Source organism: Musca domestica, unplaced genomic scaffold (assembly GCF_030504385.1).
Source record: "Musca domestica strain aabys unplaced genomic scaffold, Musca_domestica.polishedcontigs.V.1.1 89, whole genome shotgun sequence".
In the NCBI taxonomy this organism is placed as follows: domain Eukaryota; kingdom Metazoa; phylum Arthropoda; class Insecta; order Diptera; family Muscidae; genus Musca; species Musca domestica.
Genome location: NW_026712430.1, coordinates 390,739 through 407,600, shown reverse-complemented (window position 1 = coordinate 407,600; position 16,862 = coordinate 390,739). Strand labels below are relative to the sequence as shown.

The following is a 16,862-nucleotide window of genomic DNA, read 5'->3' as shown; positions in this document are numbered from 1 at the left end:
AATTTTTTAGGATATCTAATAATGTATAATTTTTGTGTACTTTCCGTATTTCGTAAAATTGGTCCAACCCAAATTAAATACAAAATTTGCTAAACGAGTAGGCTTCGTCTTTTTATATCCACCTTGGAGAGTATGTTAACTTTGTCATTGCGTTCTAACGTGCCTAAATATTCATCGTAGACCCCATAAATCATAATTAGCATAAAATTCTAAGTCGGATTACGATGTCCGTCTGTCTGTCCGTCCAATACAGTCCACATTTTTTGACGTAGAGCGTCAAAATCTAACAGGACAAATTGTATTATGTCTAGGGGGTTGGTATGAAAATGAGATATCGGTCCACGTTTGGTATAGTCTCCATATAACGATATTCGTATTTGATGATTTTTGCCATTGCATGAAGGAATTCTAGCACATGTGGCGAAACATTGTATGTGCAGGCCAGGGATGAAAATCAAAAATTTCAAAAGGTACTAAAATGGTACTTTTTTTAAAATGGACTTTTTATAAGTTTTTTAGAGTTACAAAAAACGTTTTATTCAGTAAACAAAACAAAACAAACATAACAAATTCACACCTATTTATTAGGTACATATGTATCATGGTAGAAGAATATAGGTAGACGCGTCGCCACAGCTGCTGGATTGAAATGAAAAATTATTTAATTTGTAAAAATTGTTGAAAAACGCGAATTATAATAGCCTCCGAATGACATAGTAGTAGAAAACATATAAAAATCCACTTATATTGAAAAAACATTTAATTTTTTTTGACATATCAATGCTCCCAAGCTGATGCGTTACTGTCTTCTGCCATGATATGTATATACCTTCCAGGAACATAAATGTGAGATCATTTTTTCTTATATAACATTCTGAATTTTGTAGTTATTTTATGATTAATTGTTATTCTCAAGGAAGTTGTCTGGAATTTTGTAATCAAAACAGCAAGAATTATTCGATTTAAGAAGATCTTTCGACCTTATGAGATTAGAAAGACTTCTAGCTGTAGACGATTTCTCTTTAGTCTTAGTGGCATTTTGAATTGAAAATATTCGTTCAACATTCACTGAAGAATGGGGAATTGATTATATACCAAAGGCAATTCATGATATATCTGGGAACATTAATTCCGCCAATCGTTTTTAATAACACTAACATTAAGCCAAAAATCACTAATATTACCATTTTACATTTTTAAGTTTAGGATAATCAGATAATGCTCTAAAGTGAGAGTTAATGTTTCAAAATTTTGTTCTTCCTTGGGAAATGTATTGACTCTTTAAATGATTGTTTCCACTTTTGAAAAAATTCCGTGTTTGCCTCAGTCAAAACACATGATTGTCATGGTTTTAACTAAAGATGGCAACATTTAGATTTTCAAAATATCATATATCGATACCTTTATCGATATCACTTATATCCATACATTTGCAATGATAAACGAAGTTAGTGCCAATGGTGTCGTAAGAATTTGAATGAAGCAACGCGATCTTATTTAAACGTCGATTTACCCTAATTGCATTATAATGGAGACACGTTATGTGAAATGGTACTGAATTTCCCGCGGGAGTACTTAGGTACTTTTTGAAGTGAAATGGTACTTAAAAAAGTATCATTGTACTGAATTTTCCATCCCTGGTGCAGGCCCATTTTTTGGTATAGTCTCCATATAACGGTACCTCCCGATATTTTCATGATTATTGCCACATCTTTTTTCACGAATTTGTCTAAAAATTGCTATTTGTTGGTCATAATGGGTTCTAGCGTTTCCTTGACCCTAAGGTGGAGTGTATTTAAAGTTCGGTCCGGCCGAACTTAATGCTGTTTACTAGTTCTATCTTAATATATTGTATAATTTAACTCCTAAATGGGTTAAATAAATATATATTTTTTCTTTTTTTCTAACTCCAGATCAGATATTTGCTTTAGCAACTTCAAATTTAAATGGATTCACTCTGCGATATAAAAAAAACATTTGTTCGAACTCAATTCATATCTTTTCACCATTTGTATAATTCATGTATTGTTTGGTAGCTTAGGTAATTTAGGAGTAACTTTTTCGTAGCTGTAGCAACTGTTTAAGAAATAAAAAAAAGAAAACCTGCCCTAATATATAGATCTCCTCCATGCAAGGGATTTGTTAAGTAGTTAGCTAGTTGTTTTTGTTCATTTTTGTATACAGCACGTACATTTTTTAAATTACATTCATGCACTCCAAATCACTTGAAGTAATTTTAGTAAAGTAAAACTCGATATTACAATTCCCACCCAATTCACCATGCACAATTCCATGCATTCTCTTCACCGTGTTTATACATTTAGATTAACGTTTTGTAAAAATTTAAAAATTGACATTGGCCCCATTGCCCCGTATTCATTTTGTAGATTTACCGAATAAAGGAAACAAATTAAAAAACTCCCAATAAAAGATTTTCACACTAAACATACACATGAGTATGCTGTCTGAATCGGATTTTGTGTGAAAAGTAAATTCAAAATGAAGAAATATTTGTGAGCACACAAAGCCGATTTTGATGATATATACATAAACCTCATGACATATTCTTGCCACCCTGCCCCATTTACTTCATTAACATCCCAAATACATGTATATTTTAATACATAGTAAATCACCACAGAAAAATAAACATGTTGTATATCCATTTTTATGTATTATTTCAATATATCATCACATATATATTTGTAAACTCTTATATATATGTATGTATATCATCTATATAAAAATTTATTTTAAATATTGTATATATATATAAATATTTTTATTTTTATAATTAAACGAAAATTAAGTCATTTCAAATGTTGAATATTTTTTAACAAATGTGAAAAATATTTTTTTGGCTCTTTTTTCGGCATCGAAACAAATGCTGCGTAACACAGGTACCACAAAAGCACAGGCGGAGGATCACGGCGTTCTAATTATAACAACACTTCTCGTCGTCTCGTTCCTAATTTGTCTCCTATGCATACTCTATCACTCCAGAAGAAAACGTAGACAGCAGCTTCATCAATTGGGTCTGCATCGTAATGCTCACTATGATTCGCAAACAAGTGCCACGGGTAAGTGGATCAATTGATCGATTTTTTCCGTTTTTTATTTTGAATTTATGTTTGTCTGTTTTATTTTCAGTTTTTAGAAGATTTTAAGTTGTGTGATTTTTATTTTGTGAAGGTAAATTGTGAGTTTTTTTTGACGAATCCTCATCATTTCGGCTCTTCTTTTTATTAAAATTGTGATTGAATTTTTGAAATCGAAATTATTTTTTATACCCTCCACCATTCTGTAAATTCTTTGTTTAAATGTGTTGCCTTATTAAGGCGAAGGCCATTTGCTGATGCATCCAGGGCTCCTTTGAAAATTCGTTAAAAATGGACCCTGGTGGATCCAAGGTCTAAAAAGTTTTCGTTAGTGCATCTCCCTCCCTTGAAAGTTCCTTTGCAATCCAAGTGGAGGGCCCAAGAGTCCTCTCAAAAAGGTCGCGCAAAAAAAATAAAAAGAAAACAGTTTTTATGACTTCCACCATTCTATGGAGGGTATATTAGCTTTGTCATTCCGTTTGTAACTCCTCGAAATATTTATGTTAGACCCTACAAAGTGTATATATTCTGAATCAGCGTAAAATTCTAAGACGATCTAGCGATGTCCGTCTGCTTGTCTGTCTGTCGTTCTGTTGTAATCACGTTATCTTTAGAACGAATTGAGATGGAAGACTAAAATTTTGTATACATGCATAGTTTACCAGTAGGCAGGTTAAGTTCGTGAATGGGACATATCGGTTCACGTTTTCGTATACCTCCCGATATTCAGTATTTTCATGATTTTAGCCACAATATTTACCGGAATTATTTCAAATTTCATATTTAAAGTTCTTAATAGGTACTACAGAATATGACAAAAATTTGTGTATGCAGGTCAACGTCTTCGTATAGCCCCCATATAACGGTACCTCCCAATATTCGGTATTTTCTTGATTTAAGTGACATTATTTGCCGGAATTATTTCAAATATCATATTTGAAGTTCGTAATGGATTCTACAGCCTATGACAAACATTTTTGTATGCAGGTCCACGTCTACGTATAGCCCCCATATAACGGTAGCTCCCGATTTTCGGTATTTTGATAATTTCAGCAACATTATTCACCAGAATCGGTTCAAATTTCGTATTGGGAGATCTTAATGGTTACTACAACCTATGGACGGTATTTTGATGATTTTAGCGGCATTATAAACCGGAATTGTTCCAAATTTGGTATTTAGAGTTGGTAATTAGAACTACACTCTATGGCAGAAAATTATATAAGGCCCATATATCAGTACCCCCCTCTCGGCGATATTAGGTATTTTGACGATTTTAGGTACAATATTCACATAAATTGTTTGAAATTTCGTATTTGAAGTTTCTTATAGATAGTCTGTGACAGAAAATTGTCTATGCAGGTCCAGGTCGTCGTATAGGCACCATATATCAGTACCTCCCCATATTAGGCATTTTGACAATTTTAGCTATATTATTCGCCGTTTTTTTTTTTAAGTTTCGTATTTGAATACTGTAATGGTTTTTTACGAATGTTGCCTATGCAGGTCCATGTCTTTGTATAGACGCCAATATAACGGCTATATTCGGTATTTTTAAAATTTTAAAAGATTTTTTAGCGAATTTTATTTATTTTTTTGAAAATTTTCAAATTTGTTCGAAATGGTGGAGGGTACTAAAAGTTCGGCTTTTTTGCTTGTTTGTGTTATATTTTGCAACATTCAACCTTCACAGGAATTCATTCATTAAAACCTTTTATATTGTTTTCTTCAGGTCTCAACTCCAGTCGTCGTCATCTGCAGAGCGGTGGTGCAAGTATTGCGGGTAGTTTACATGGTCTAAATAGTGGCACTCTCATCATACCACCAGCACCACTGCCACCACGTGCCATACATCAACCACCACATATTTGCATATCGGGTTCTAGTCTCGATTTGGGACCCGGCAACTATCCCGGAATACTCATCAATGGCGACTCACTGGAAGATTCATCATCGACCTCAAACGATTCCATTGGCAGTATACCATTTCTAAACGATTGTGAAACGGAAAATCTGGGACAACATATGATGCAGGCCCATGTTGGAGGTGCTGTTGTAATAGGTGGTGGAGAAACCGTTTAACATTTACAAAAAACTCTAACAAAATTATTTTATTTAAGAAAATTTCAAAACAACCGGAAATCATTTGTTTAATTATATTTAATTTTTAATCTCTTTTAATATTTAAGGGAAGCTTGTTTTAAATTAAATTACTAATGATTATTGTTTTAGATATATTTAGATATTTTTAGAGACAATTTTTAATTTTTTTTTTTTCCTTATTTTAATACAATCAGGAGATGTACGAATTCTGAGCAAGCAAAAAAATTGATAATTATATTCAAAAGAAAGTAATACAATTCAAAAGTTAACAATACCCAAAAGACAAATGCAAACAAATAAACAAACAAAAAATAAAAACAATTTAAAATTAAGAAACTAATAAAAAAATAAAAACAAAAGGATTCTATATATTAAAAATATAAACGAATTGAATGAACAAAAACAAAATAAAATGATATAAGAAAAATTTTTAACAAAACAAAATGAATCAATTTTCAAGAAAAAGATATTAAAATTATAAAAAAAAAAAAACAAAATTAATTATATAGTAGAATATGTTTGAATGAAATTGACTACAGCAAGAGCAAACAAAACTACAAACTGAATCACTCAATTTCCAAACTATAATTCAACAATATAAAACAAATTCAAATACGTATAACAACACTGAATGGAAAAATAAAAAATAAAGAAAACTAAAAAAGAAATACCAAAACTAAATTTCACAACTGACTAAACTAAACTAAATAAAACAGTTTAAATGAATTATATAAAACATAAATATTGTTGATTTTTATATTTGATACAAATAATATTCTTAAATATGATTAGGAAACAAACTGAAAACAATTAACAAGAAATCATAATGAGAACAAACAAACATAAACTTTTTGCAAGTCATAAGAAGAGATAATTACATATGTAACGTTTTTAATTCAATACGAAAAGAACAACCACAACAACAATTCAATAACAATAATAATTAATAGTTAATAGCGAAAACAATATATAAACATACACCTACATAATTCCAAAAAAAAAAAATACACCTAACCAGTTTGAATATTTTTACATTCCCATCCCATAACAGCAAACGTTCCGAATCATATACATTGAATATACAAATATTTGAGAGGAATTCATAATCTACATTTCTAATCGGTTGGTGATCTTTAAAATATTTCTTGCAATGTTTCCTCGTATTACAATAACCATTGTGAAAACAAATTATGCATCCATACTTTGTATTGCATGTTTTGTTTTGTCTCAAGTGACACGGATTTGAAATGTTTTGAAATTAAAACAAAGTTCTTGGACAAGATACTGTATATTCTCATCTTCAAAACTCGATAAACCACAATGTCAGAAGGTATTGTTATATGGGGACTGATATGCCCATGTCATTAAATTGACATCGATTTTTTGGAGGATAAAAATATGTTTTAAAAGGAATAAAATAATACACATGCTCCTAATCTTATGTTTAAAAATGATACAAATAGACATGGAAAAAAATCCGCAGTTAGTATGTTCCTTTTTTGGATAAATATTTCAGTTAAGGTTAAAGAATTCACTAAAATATGTAATAGATTTGATGTGTTTTTTTATATTTTCGCCTTTTTGTCCAGTCTTGAATACAAAATATTCATCCATGGCCGCACTTAGGGCCAGCTAAGCTAATTTCGAGAGCTTTCAGATTTACAATCAAAAATATTACTCCGATTTCTATGGTTTCCAATTTGAAGTTTGACATGACATTAGTTTGAATTATCAAAGGGCGGAAGAATCCTTCTAACGATTTTTCAGTATTAGAATTGGGCTTGGACTCGACCGTTTTTGATTCTTCTCTATAGTATAGCCGCTTTCCCAAGGCATGATCTTGGTTACAGTGTTCTGTTATAAAACCTCTTATAATACACATTTCCAGCGTGTTTCTACACTTCAAACACACCATGGATTTATATAATAGAAGAAGCTTCTGTCTCTCTGTTTATATATATTCACAGGATCATCAAGCACAACTATTCCGGTGACTAGTAAATATATGACCGTTCTCGGAAATATTTTGAATGTTCAAGATATCATAACAGTTTTAATTAAATTTTTTGCACTTTTGCATTTCAAAACTTTTCAAACTTGAATTCCTGAATCGTTCCTGAATTCCTTTTACCCCATAAACAATACACGCAATAAAATCAATACATATATATAAATAAACCACAAACAATTATACATGATTAAAATGCGCTCAAATATTGGTATAATTTTAACGAATTCCACCAAAAATTGTATCAAAAAAAAATAATAAAACAATAAAATCGAATTATATTAATGAAAACAAATTAGTGACTATCAAAATTGCATCTTCCAAAAAAAAAACAACAACAAAAGATTAAATAAAATTGAAATAATTTTACAAATCAAATAGAATAAAAATCTTACAAACTGATTATCAAAAAAAAGTTGCAACTAAAAGCTAAACATTTTAGTTCTTAAACAAAAAAAAATATAAAAATCAATTTCAAATTTTTAAAAATTTTTATAATATTTTACCAAGTCCACAAGAAAATATGTTTAAATTAAATCTGATTTATAAGAATCTCAAAGAAAACATTGCAAAGGGACAAAAATAGATAACTATAATCTCTATTTCTCGGGAGAAGTTTTGTGGTACAAAATCTTTCAGTGGCGATCGTAAGATATTGTCATCGCCACTGAAAGATTTTGTACCACAAAACTTCTCTTAAGAAATGGAGATTATAGTTATATATTTTTGTCATTTTCACTAAACTCGGCCTATTTGCCGTGATTATTCATCTACTATTTGACTGAGGCTTTTAAGCATTTTACGTTAAATTCCAGTTACTCAATCCGAATGCTACATTAAAAATCTGTACTGGCGGTTATTCTCAAAGTTATTTGTGATCACAATGATTTTCTATTTTCTTGTGCATCTAGATCAATCTAGAAAAATACTCGTGTTTAAATTCGACCGGCCTAGGTTCCAAAATAATGAAAATTGCTTTTTTTGTTAGTCATCGAAAACTGTAAAGCAAATATCAGTATAACTGATCTTCCATTCCCACGGCCTTAGTTATATGCCCAACTTTTAAAAATGCGAAGAATAGAAGATTGAGAAATGCGTCGACTGCAATCACAAAGTTTTATGGGTGAACTGTAACATCAAGTAGCACTAACAAGAATTCTCACTATGGTGAAATTCCGATTTGTTGCTCCGACAAACCAGAGAAGTTATTACACAATTTAGATTAGGGGGATGCAACAATCCAAATTTGTATTGTTCTCTATTTGATAACACAATGCAGAACACCTGCCCAGAATGTGGCACTAACATGCGAATTAAGACGTCAGCGTTTTCTGAAAATATCTATGCTAAAGTGAACCTAGTTTTTTTCTTACAACTAAGGTTATCCGGCCAAAACAAACCAGACCTCTGAAAAACTCACTCGAAACCGAAGCATTCCCGGGAGTAAAAAAACAAAACGAGCAAACTTTATTTTTCGGTTTTGCTCACATAAGGGCGAGCAGGCTTTGCTCGTTTTAGAGTGGAAATAAAATTGGTTTTTCTCAAACCTAGCTTGCTTGCTGCGAAATAAAACCAAATAATTGGAAAGCATTGTCGGTAATTTGTACCAACAAAGCATATGATAACTTTTGGCACACTTTTTCGAGCACTGACTCAGGAGCGCTTCCACCCGTATAAAAATCCCTCTCCAAGTTTCAATACCGAGTGAAAATAGATGCACAAAATGCAAAACATGTTTCTGAAGTCGCTATACCGTAGCAGACAAACTCATTCCCAATAAACTACAAAGGAATAATTAAAATCTATTAATTACGTAAAAAAAGTTAAAATGAATACGTTAAAAATAATAATAAATGTTGGTAGTACTAAAACATAAAAACAATTATAAAAAATAAAAATCCAATTAAATTAAAACAATAACGAAACAACTGATGTACACATTTTAAACACTTTTTATAATTATTTTTTTTTACATTTTTTAAAAAAAGGAGAAATTATAATTTTTAATCGGACACCCCGAAAAACAAAAAAAAGTTATTGGTTTCATAGAGCACTTACGTTTTGCAATAAAATAATATTGAAATAAATATAAACAAGTACATGTTAAGAAAGGTCAACTAAAACAGTAATAAAAAAGAAAAACAAAAAAGTTAATAAAATTGTTGTTAAATTAAATATAAATTAAAATGAAATGAAAACTAAACTTCAAAAATATTAAGCTAAGTACTAAGCCAATAAAATCAACAAAAAAAATATTAAAACAAATTTCTGTTGAATTAAAAAAAAACAAATGATTTTTTTAGGTTTTCATTTAAGCAGAAAAATAACACGGAAATGGCTTCCTTTTGAAGCTGTTATTTAAATAAATTTAAAAAAATGAAATAAACATTGTTAGAAAATTTTAAATAAAAAACACAAAATATAATTAAGTGAATTAAAAAATAATATAAAACAAGGAATCTTCTTAAATTTAAAATACAATAAAAATGGACGAAATAAAAAATACATATTTAAACTAAAGCAGAAGTAATTGCAAAATTAACAATAAACCAATTTCTCAAAAACAAACAATATTAATTCAACAACAATGGAAGTAAACTATTAAATTATACATAAAGAACTACAAAAACAAGCCCTAATATTACAAAGGCAAACCCTGATGAAAAATCCCCAAAACTAATTAAATAAACAACTAAATCATGTTAACATTACAGATAAATAAAAGAAGTATTTAACGAAACGAATTGAAAATGATCATTGAATAATTAAAACTAAATTTGAAAAAAAAAGAAAAAACCAACATAAACAAAACAGGAAATCACACAACAATTACATAAATGTTTAGAAGAGAAAAAAAGGAAACTGTTTTTATTTCAAATGAAAAACAAAAACTAAACAACAAAAACTGTTTGTCAACATTATGTTATTTATATATTATATAATAAAAACAAATTAAATCCCAAAGAACCCCTTTCACATAACAAATACACGATAAACACACACACACAACTTCAAAACATGTATGTATGTGTACGTTATTATATATCGTTTTTAAAAAAAGAAAACCCAAACAAAACCATACAACAATGTTAAAAATGAAATCAATCTAGCAAAGATTATTGATTGATTTATCAGTTATTATAATTATTATGATTATTGTATACAAACATATATATTTTATTTGATTACATTACATTTATATAAATGATATTTTTGTTATAATTATTATTATTATTATGTATATGTATATTTGTATTATTGAGATTTTATTTGAAACAAGTGCTTGCCAAAAACAAATATTCAAACAAATTGAAATATTGAGATGAAAAGTAATGAAACAACAACAAATTAGCAAGTATTTTGAAAACCATTAATTTTAAATAAATGAAGAAAAAACTAAATGAAAAACTGAAATATTTAATTGAAAATCTAGTTATTTTATTTCACAAAGTCTAGTATTGGTAAGTATAAGCAAGAAAAACATGAATTTCCCCAGGATTCCGGATTTGACTTTTGTATCCGCTACCATTAAAGAAGACAAAAATGTTAAAAACAATGCAAATTGATTTTTTTTTAATCTGGTTACATTCCTAGAAAATGGTACACCGGAAAAGGTGGAAAAAGGGGCAAAGGGGTGAACTAAAACTTTTGAAAGTCTTAAACCTGAGAAACTCCCATGTAAGAAAATATATGATGGGAAGATTCTTGTCCTCAATGTGAAGAACGATGTGATAATTTCTTTTAATTTTTTGTTTTCAATGATTTCTCTGATATTTTATAAGACCTTTTTGTCTTTTAAAAATTTCTTCAGCACTTCTTAAAAAGATTTTCTAATAGAAGACTAGAACAGCAGATCGTGTTCTCAGATAATACCGAACGAAAAGACATTCCGATCTTACCAGCTATTCAGACCAGCAGATGTCTATGTCGTTTCAGGAATAAGAGTGAAAATGCTAGTCACTCAAATCAAAAATGTTAAAAACAATTGTAGGATATTTGTCAGATGTATGATGACATCGACAAATACGCAAACAATTAAGTGTAATTCTTGAGCCAACGTCAAATGTCGGACAGGGCCGACTTTGCCACTACACCACTATGCATATTTAGTAGAGCTACCCGTAACAAATAAAGGTTTATAAAAGGAATATATATAGAGTAGGAACTAATATATGGAATATCCCACTCTGAAAAAATGTCCGCTAATATCGACTTTAAGTACCCTTAATTTGGAACATACAGGTTGAGATAAAAAAACTGCAACAAAGTCAAACGCCATAATTTTTACATTTTTTTATAATTTTATTAAACGAAAGCAAAAAATGTCGGAAATAGCATCAAACTTTAGAATAAGTTTAGATTTGTTCGAATTGGTCACCTTTGTCGAATGTTGTTCTGCGGTATTTTGGCCCAATCGGCGAAGCGCTTGCTTGAGGTGATCCACACTTTGGCATTTTTTAGTGTCAACCTTGTTTTCCAATATACTCCAGACACACTTAGTTCAACAGATTAGTATCCGGAGATTTTGGTGGCCACTGTGCGCAAGTAATGAAGCGAAGAACCTTATTTTTCAACCATTCTTGGGTGGCTTTACTTTTCGAACCATTTGTCCTGATGTTGCTGTTTTCTTCCGTTCACTTGCTTGACGTCGGGCTACGCCACCAGTATCACGGTACGAGCGATGGCACGAGACACAAAAGATTTATTCACATTTAAATGCTGGAGTGCTCTAACAATAGCCACTTGTGGTTTCCAGCCAAATATAAAGAAATCACACTATCACGCTTGAATTCCATCACGAACATCTTTTTTTCTGGAAAATTCTCCCCAAAATGCTTTTGTAAGCTTGTAAACAATATAATGAGCTGTCACTGGAATAATTTGAACAGCTGTTGGACGAGTGGCTTAGAAATTAATTACATTAAATGTGTTTCCGAAGTCGAGTAGGTCGACTGACTCAATCAGCATGTTGACTATTGCAAGATAGTGCTCAAAACCACCCGGAAATAAACACAAAACTAACATTCCATTGTCTTTATATTCATTAGACTATGGTCGGGCCCCTGGCTCTCTGGTTTTCTGTGGTTCTGGACTCCTATATAAAAAAGTCTCCTCAAGTACAACAGGAGTTCGCAATCATGGCTTGAAGATCCCCGACTAAGGACACCAGAAAATCTTCTGACATTAGATCAGAATTAGGACCGAAAGAAAAAGAAGAACTGAAAGTCTTCCCTTGAAACATGAGAATTCCATTAATACATAAAGATGTTCACAAAGAAGCTGCACAGTCGCCATAGGTAACCAGATGACATATGCATAGAAGACCAGATGATCATAAATAGTATAATAAATGAACCCCAGAAGAACTCTTTCAAAAGGATTTCCAATTTTCCTAGTTAAAGAGTGTGCTTCTAAACCACATTACATTCCATATGTTCTCATAAAAGGGAACTTCTCAATGTTATTATCAGAAAATATTTTCACAGAAGGCGTTATGGCCTATTACCAATAAGACAAGATGATCTTTTTATAAAAAAAAAAATGTTGTCATAAATTTTCAGGGACACTTTCTTACCGTCCAATGTCTGTCATTTTTGCACATTCGGTAACAAGAGTAAGGCTGTTACAACAATATATTAATCTCGTTATGATGACGGTCGGTTGTATGATCCTGGAACAATCGACCCAGCCAAGTATTAGTAGCGGTAAAAATACTGTTCTGTATCAAAGCAGACATTAATTCCTTATGACCACCTCGATGAAATTTTGCAAACATTTAAAACAACTTCCAATAAATATATTTATATTGAACTACAATCATCTAATTTTATTTTATATTTCACATTGTTACATTTTATGTGTGTTAAACATGCTATACAGGAACTATTAAAATTCTACAAAGTTGTTCGTTAAATATTTTCGAGGATTACAAATTCTCTCAGTCGCTATTGATTCTACTCTTTTTTGGCATTTAGACGAAACTTTTCCTTTAGTTTGTTAAAAGCTTCTGCATCACCATCTATTTTGACATTGTTCTGTAACAAAAATAAATAAAAAATTTAATAAACAATTACGATCAATTCGTGTTTATTAACTTACATTAGCAAGTAAATCGTCAAATGTCGTTTCTTTTGAACCAACCAAATAAAAATTTTCATCGCTAACAGTTATTTCTGCATCGGCGTCCGTGCAAGTACCCTCGTATATGTTTAATTCTTTAAAATCAAAAACTTTTGAGATATCAATTAATAAGCAAGTAAAGCAAATCCCACAAAAAATGCACACATGTTCTGTCAAGTAATCCCAATTGCAGCAAGCCAATACATACCCATACTTTTAATTAGGTTGCCATCTGAATCAGTGAAATGAAATTGAAATACATTTGTTACACTGCGATTCGAAGGATCAGATTCCTGAAGTTTATTGCGCATTTTATCAATGATCTCATCACTTTTCATCTTGACTCCGATATAAGTTGAGGACAATAAATTATAAAAATATTTCTTTGCAGAAAACAAAATCTGTTGTTTATTCGCCCAATGTCTATGATAAACTAAAGATTTATTTTGCCCTGCAATCAAATGTTGATTATATGAGTTATACATGATAGACAACAGATATATAGTCTGTCATCAATTAAAGATAAATGTATAATGTCTGCTACGATCGCTGACGTTTTTTTCTTTTTATTTCATTTTGCTTAAAAATGGTAGCCCATTCATTTGCTACACATTGCAAGTTACATATTTGTCAATATGTTTATAGCTTCAGTATATTTTGCATAATTCTTAATTAAACCCAATTTTGCAGATTATTGGATTGCAAGAGGGCGTAGGGAAATACATACATACCTACATATATGTCTTCTTTTAAATGTTATGAGGGAGCAGTCAAATGTTTTTTTTTTTATTTCTTTTCTGATAGTCTTACAGAATGAATGAAAACTAGTCTACTTAAAAAAAAGTAATTAAACCTAACTTACATAGGCTACTATAATATTTAAGGTTTCCATAATTTCAGCAGACCATCTTCACTGTAGGTGGCTAATAAATTTTGGTGTGGGTGATGGGCCAAACCGATTACATCTTTTTCATGTACCTTTAAAATAAAATTGGCATCAATGTAAAACCAAAATTCAATCAGATCACTCTTAATATACTTACATTTAAAGTTCTTTCCAATTTTCCCGACGAAACGGAAAAACAATACAACACTTGATCCTCTCCAGCACAATAAATGAATTCTCCTCGGGGTGATAATGTTGCTGCTATAAATGCACCGCCTTCTCTTTTACCGGAACTAAATGACCTCACAATCTGTCCAGCCATATTCATAATGACCACAGTATTTGAACGATTACAAACAATGAAATGTTCAGGATTTTTGGGTAAAATTAACACTGTATTGACGGCCAACTCATTGCCAAGAGGTTTGTAGGTAGATAAACATTCAGTGGTTTTCAAAGACCAGATCTTTACAGTTCCATCCGATGAAGCACTGAGTACACTATGACCGTCTGGTGTAAATGTTACCTCATTTACAAATGAAGTGTGCCCTTTAAATTCTTTAAGCATTTTTCCGGATTTGAGGCCGTGCAGTCGTATTGTGTGATCGAAAGACGCACTCAAAACCTGACTGTTATCACGTGAAAATTGCAAACATGTTATACCCTTAGTATGGGCTTTGTCAAATTTTCTCAAACACTGGCCAGTCATTATGCGCCATACCTTTATTTGGCCATCCTGTGATCCGGACGCAACCATTTCGGAATCTCGCGAATAGGCCAATGCCAGTACAGCTTGTTCCATCATCATAAACTGATCTTGTGCTTGATATTTCAAATCCTTTCTTATTTTACCGGTAGTGAAATTCCAAACTTCTATGAAACCATCAACACTGCCTGTTATGAGATATTGACCATCAGGTGAAAATTGACCACACTCCACGTGAGATTTTTGACCGAACTTAATTTGACGAAACATTTGTGTTGGATACATTTCTTCTTCTTGATCTTTCATTGCGGCCTTACCACGGAACAAATCGATCGTTGTTCCAGGCGGTAATAAACCTTGATGTTGTTGCCACTTCAATGCTTGGCCAAGTAAAGCTAAGAGACGAGATGATGGCACTACGTGTACTTCACCGCTTAACTCTTGAGCAATGGTATGTCGACGTTTCTCTTTGCTGCTGTTTTCCGGATAAGCTTCTCGAGGATCAAAATAGGCCCGCTGAAGCATATTTTCTAAAAACAAAAGTAAAGGCGAAATAGGATTATTTAAGTAATTAATTTAATCGTTTGATAATTAAGTCTGTTTTTATTACTAAATAAGCAGCATCCGAAGAAATAATCTTGAGCAAAAATGAGAAATAACCTACACCATAATGGGATAAATAAATTAATAATGACGGGAAATCTTTAAAACTGAGCTATATATTTTTTTTAAGATTTAAGGGCTATGTTTCACGTTTGTATAATCGGCCGAGAAAAACAATTGTTAACTTCGGGAGTTGAGTTAAATATCTCTTTCTTCCAAGATTTGTCCATTTCCATGTACGATTAAAAAGTAATAAAACCCTCTGAATTTGTTGAAATGGTAATTGACCGATTAAGCACGCGTTAAGAAAACACTACATTTACGCTCAACATTTCAAGCTCAATTTCAAGCCCCTTCCTTTGACTGTGGTTTCGTAGGTAATAGATAGAGACAGTAGGAATTTCGTTAATCTTCAGACAGAATGTCGGGAGTACATTTTCTTGTCCCTCGTCTTCCTTGCAGGATTCCAAAACATAAATTTTCTAACAATCTTCCCATAATACTGCATTATAGGCGATTCTTACAAATATGCATTTCGCGTGCCACTTGGAGAGTCAAAACTTACCCAAATGTATGTACCTTTCCGGTTCCTGTTGCTTCAACATTATCATTGGATCTGTTTGTCGCAATAATGAACGCGCTGCACCCAACTCTCGTAGTTCTATTAATTCGAGAACTATCTGTTCATATAAATTCAACAATTTTTTGTCTGGCAATTTGAGACTCTGTGTCACTTTAAGTACTGTATCCCAATGTCCGTTCGTTATGTCCTGCACAAAGCCATCAACACTGTCGACGGTGTTAAGGGAAACCCCGGTTTCCTCCTGCAGAGTTTGTAGGGTTTTGTACAAATTGGACTCCTTGAGATATTGTTGTATCAAGCGGATAACACTGAAATAAAATGCAAGTATATAAATGCAATTTCAATTGAAAATATATTTTCTTACTCAGCAGATTCTATTTCGATGGACATGGTTGATAGGAGTTATTGTAAACGTCAATCAATTTGTATTTTATATATATTAAAATTCAGGTTGTTTTGTTTTCTTCAAGTCTCGTTCAGACAACGACCGGGTGGATTTTTTACGACGGCGGCGCTCTACTAATTTTGTCGGCGTCTGGAAAAGGGCTCCAGAATATTAAAAATAACCGCTCAAAGGGTTCTAAAAACACACATTTCTTCCACCAAAACAGCTGTTTGTTCACTGCAGGAAGGGAATAACGAGTGTGTGTGTGGAAAGTCAGGGTTGCAATTCCTTTGAGCAAAGTCATGCAGACATGTCACAAGAATGATTTCGATACGAAGTGATTTTAATTTCGTATTTAGCTTCTTCAGAA

The 16,862-nt window shown here is 31.6% G+C and overlaps 3 protein-coding genes across 5 annotated transcripts; 1 reads left to right on the top strand and 2 right to left on the bottom strand.

The window, feature by feature from the left end:
• Positions 1-2,825: 2,825 nt before the first annotated feature.
• LOC131806787 (uncharacterized) lies at positions 2,826-10,637 on the top strand. Of its 2 annotated transcripts, XR_009344165.1 has the most exons (3): positions 2,941-3,080; positions 3,151-3,192; positions 4,831-4,964. XR_009344165.1 is itself a non-coding variant. In XM_059131457.1 (2 exons), exons 1-2 carry the CDS (start codon positions 2,885-2,887, stop codon positions 5,178-5,180), a joined length of 546 nt encoding a protein of 181 aa, XP_058987440.1. In that variant the 5' UTR covers positions 2,826-2,884; the 3' UTR covers positions 5,181-10,637. The 2 variants fall into 2 exon arrangements, 1 of the variants encoding a protein (XP_058987440.1); XM_059131457.1 differs by lacking the exon at positions 3,151-3,192 and having other exon boundaries at positions 2,826-3,080; positions 4,831-10,637.
• A 2,368-nt stretch (positions 10,638-13,005) lies between these two features.
• Positions 13,006-13,685, bottom strand: LOC101900543 (uncharacterized). Of its 2 annotated transcripts, none has more exons than XM_005181294.4 (3): positions 13,538-13,685; positions 13,309-13,439; positions 13,006-13,244 (listed from the first exon to the last, which is right to left on the bottom strand). In XM_005181294.4, exons 1-3 carry the CDS (start codon positions 13,665-13,667, stop codon positions 13,164-13,166), a joined length of 342 nt encoding a protein of 113 aa, XP_005181351.4. In that variant the 5' UTR covers positions 13,668-13,685; the 3' UTR covers positions 13,006-13,163. The 2 variants fall into 2 exon arrangements, with proteins under 2 accessions (XP_005181351.4, XP_005181352.4); XM_005181295.4 differs by having other exon boundaries at positions 13,309-13,424.
• Positions 13,686-14,073: 388 nt separating this feature from the next.
• Positions 14,074-16,644, bottom strand: LOC101900842 (WD40 repeat-containing protein SMU1). The gene is made up of 4 exons (XM_005181296.4): positions 16,472-16,644; positions 16,090-16,415; positions 14,373-15,451; positions 14,074-14,307 (listed from the first exon to the last, which is right to left on the bottom strand). The coding sequence occupies exons 1-4, from the start codon at positions 16,495-16,497 to the stop codon at positions 14,209-14,211; spliced, it is 1,530 nt and encodes a 509-aa protein (XP_005181353.1). The 5' UTR covers positions 16,498-16,644; the 3' UTR covers positions 14,074-14,208.
• Positions 16,645-16,862: the final 218 nt, after the last annotated feature.